General features: G+C 20.8%; 1 protein-coding gene across 1 annotated transcript; it reads right to left on the bottom strand.

The window, feature by feature from the left end:
- Window positions 1-264: 264 nt before the first annotated feature.
- On the bottom strand, window positions 265-2,171 carry PRELSG_0013500 (fam-f protein; the record flags this gene model as incomplete). The annotated part of the gene is made up of 3 exons (XM_028677446.1): window positions 265-1,924; window positions 2,004-2,062; window positions 2,130-2,171. 3 exons carry the CDS (start codon window positions 2,169-2,171, stop codon window positions 265-267), a joined length of 1,761 nt encoding a protein of 586 aa, XP_028531321.1.
- Between the last annotated feature and the right edge of the window lie 289 nt (window positions 2,172-2,460).

Below are 2,460 nucleotides of genomic sequence, written 5' to 3'. Positions count from 1 at the left end.
AAAGATAATGTCTCTTTCTTAAGGTTATATATTCCTAAAAACTTTATTTTTTTTCCTAAAAAAAATGAACTAAAAAATTAAAAATATATCTTTCTTTACAGAGCCAAAATGTTAAAAAAAAAAATTAATTAAAGAATTTTTTTTTTTTAATTTAGCTAAAAACGTATGATTGGCGTTGATAACATTGTGTGCGGAGCTAAATTTCTTCATTGTTATTTTAGTTAGTTATTATACACAAAAAGTTAATATAAATACCTTTATTAACTATATATACTTGATACAACAATATTTCTTACAACTTCTACTGAATCTCTTAATTTCATACAGAAAAAATGTAATAGCATTTTTGTTTATTCGTTTTTCTTCAGAACAAAGAATACATTTTTTTAATTTATCCAATTCTTTAATTAATAAATTTATTAAATAATCATAACCTCTAAATTTCCTTACAGAAAAATCCATTTTTATTGCTTGGCTAATTAAATTTTGATTGATATTCTTGAGTTCAAAAAATATTTTGCTATTGCTATATATATCCAAAAGACTTAATATTATATTTCTAGATTTTCTTTTTGAAATGTATACTTTATTTCGTTCTTTAAATAAATTTTTAAATTTTATTCTTAAACTTTTTTTCGATCCTTCCTCGATCATATCTAAAAAGTTCGAATAATCATTTAATTTCCTCTTACATCCTAATGAGTGTACAATAACATGAAATAGTTGTAATAATAAATGTTTTTCATTTGATTTATAAATAGTTTGTTCTAATGATATAATGCCTGAACTATCCACATCAAAACCAAAAATTGCCCTTATATATGTTTTAAATTCATCTAAGGACTTTTTTAAATCATCTTTTTCTTGTAAAAATAATTCATATATATGAGACAAAAATTTATCATTAAATATTTCATCTCCGTATTTATATTTCAAATAATCTAATTTAAGTTTATTTACACATCTATCTTGTTTAAGTATGAATAGAATAATGGCTATCAAGCATTTTACATCACCATTTAATATCTTATTTAGTCTTACAAATAACTTATGCGTCTTTGATGCTATAGTGGCATCTAGCTCTCTATTCATATCAAAAATTAAAGAACGCAATATTTCAATATATACTTTGAGGGAAGTAGCCTTATTAATATCTTCAACTTGGTTTTCAAAAATTATGGCTAAAATAAATGCATGTAAAACATCTTTCATTGGATCAATAAAATTTTCCATATTGAAATGTAACGATACAGTAGCATATTTCAAAGGAAACCTATTTACTGTTTTACTTAAATCATTAATTATAATTTTGTCATATGAATATATTTTCCTATTAATATTAGATAAAAATTTATTATTTATTTTATGTAATTCATTAAAAAAGGTAAAGGATTTTTTAGGATTTAATTTAATTTTTTCACTTAAGTTTGATTCCTTAAAATAATCATATGCAATATCTTTATTAATTAATAAATATTGGTTACATTCGCTTATAGTAATATCAACATCAACTTCTGTAAATGAAAGTAATTCACTTTCATATGATTCAAGATCATCAAATATACAATCGATCTGATTATTTACATTATCTAGTATACTATCCATATAATCCGTTATTTTAGTATTCATAATCCTCAACATGGAACATATAGAATCTATTTTACGTTTCTCTTGTTTCAATTTTTCATTAAAATTTCCTAAAAATATTAAATCTACCAATTTTACAAATAAAAGTCTCGGATCACCAAAGAATTCTTTAAGTGCTGTATCTTCATCTTTTGTTTCATTCATATTATACAGTAATTGTACCTCTTTTATTGTAAGGCCCTCATCATTTAATATATCCTTATCTGTAAAATTGAATACTTCTGCTAAATTTCTTATTAATTGTATTTCTTTATACCTCACAAATTTAGGTTTGTATCTAATAAAATATAAAGAAGAATGATTATATAATTTATTACGATAATGCAACATTTTTTTCACAGAATTAAATTAAATACTTGTTTGAGTTGTAATATTCGTTAATACCATAGAAGTTAATATTTATTGCTATTATACACTATAAAGAATCAAGAAAAAAAATACATAATGAATCATTTTTTTTTAAGTAATTTAAATATTATTACTAAAAAATTAAAATGAGAGATTAGAAATAAACGGCTTTTCATTTGAAATTTGTTTAATCATATATTTTTAGAATATTTTTAAACAAAAAATTAGGCATAATAAAATTTTTAAATTCTATCTGCATACTAAAAAGAAAATTATTTTATTAAAATCTTTTTTTTTCATAAGAAATTTGATTAATTGTTTACTATGAAAAATAAAACACACATTTTTATTGAATTTAAAACAGTATGGTACTTTAAAATTTTATAAATATTTTTTAGTTCTCATTTAATTAATATGTACATTTTGTACTTTAAAAATTATGTTCTTTTATATATTCTTTAATAG

Source organism: Plasmodium relictum, assembly GCF_900005765.1.
Source record: "Plasmodium relictum strain SGS1 genome assembly, contig: PRELSG_00_v1_127, whole genome shotgun sequence".
Classification (NCBI taxonomy): Eukaryota; Apicomplexa; class Aconoidasida; order Haemosporida; family Plasmodiidae; genus Plasmodium; species Plasmodium relictum.
Note: the sequence above shows the minus strand (reverse complement) of the source record. Positions and strands in the feature narration are given on the sequence as shown.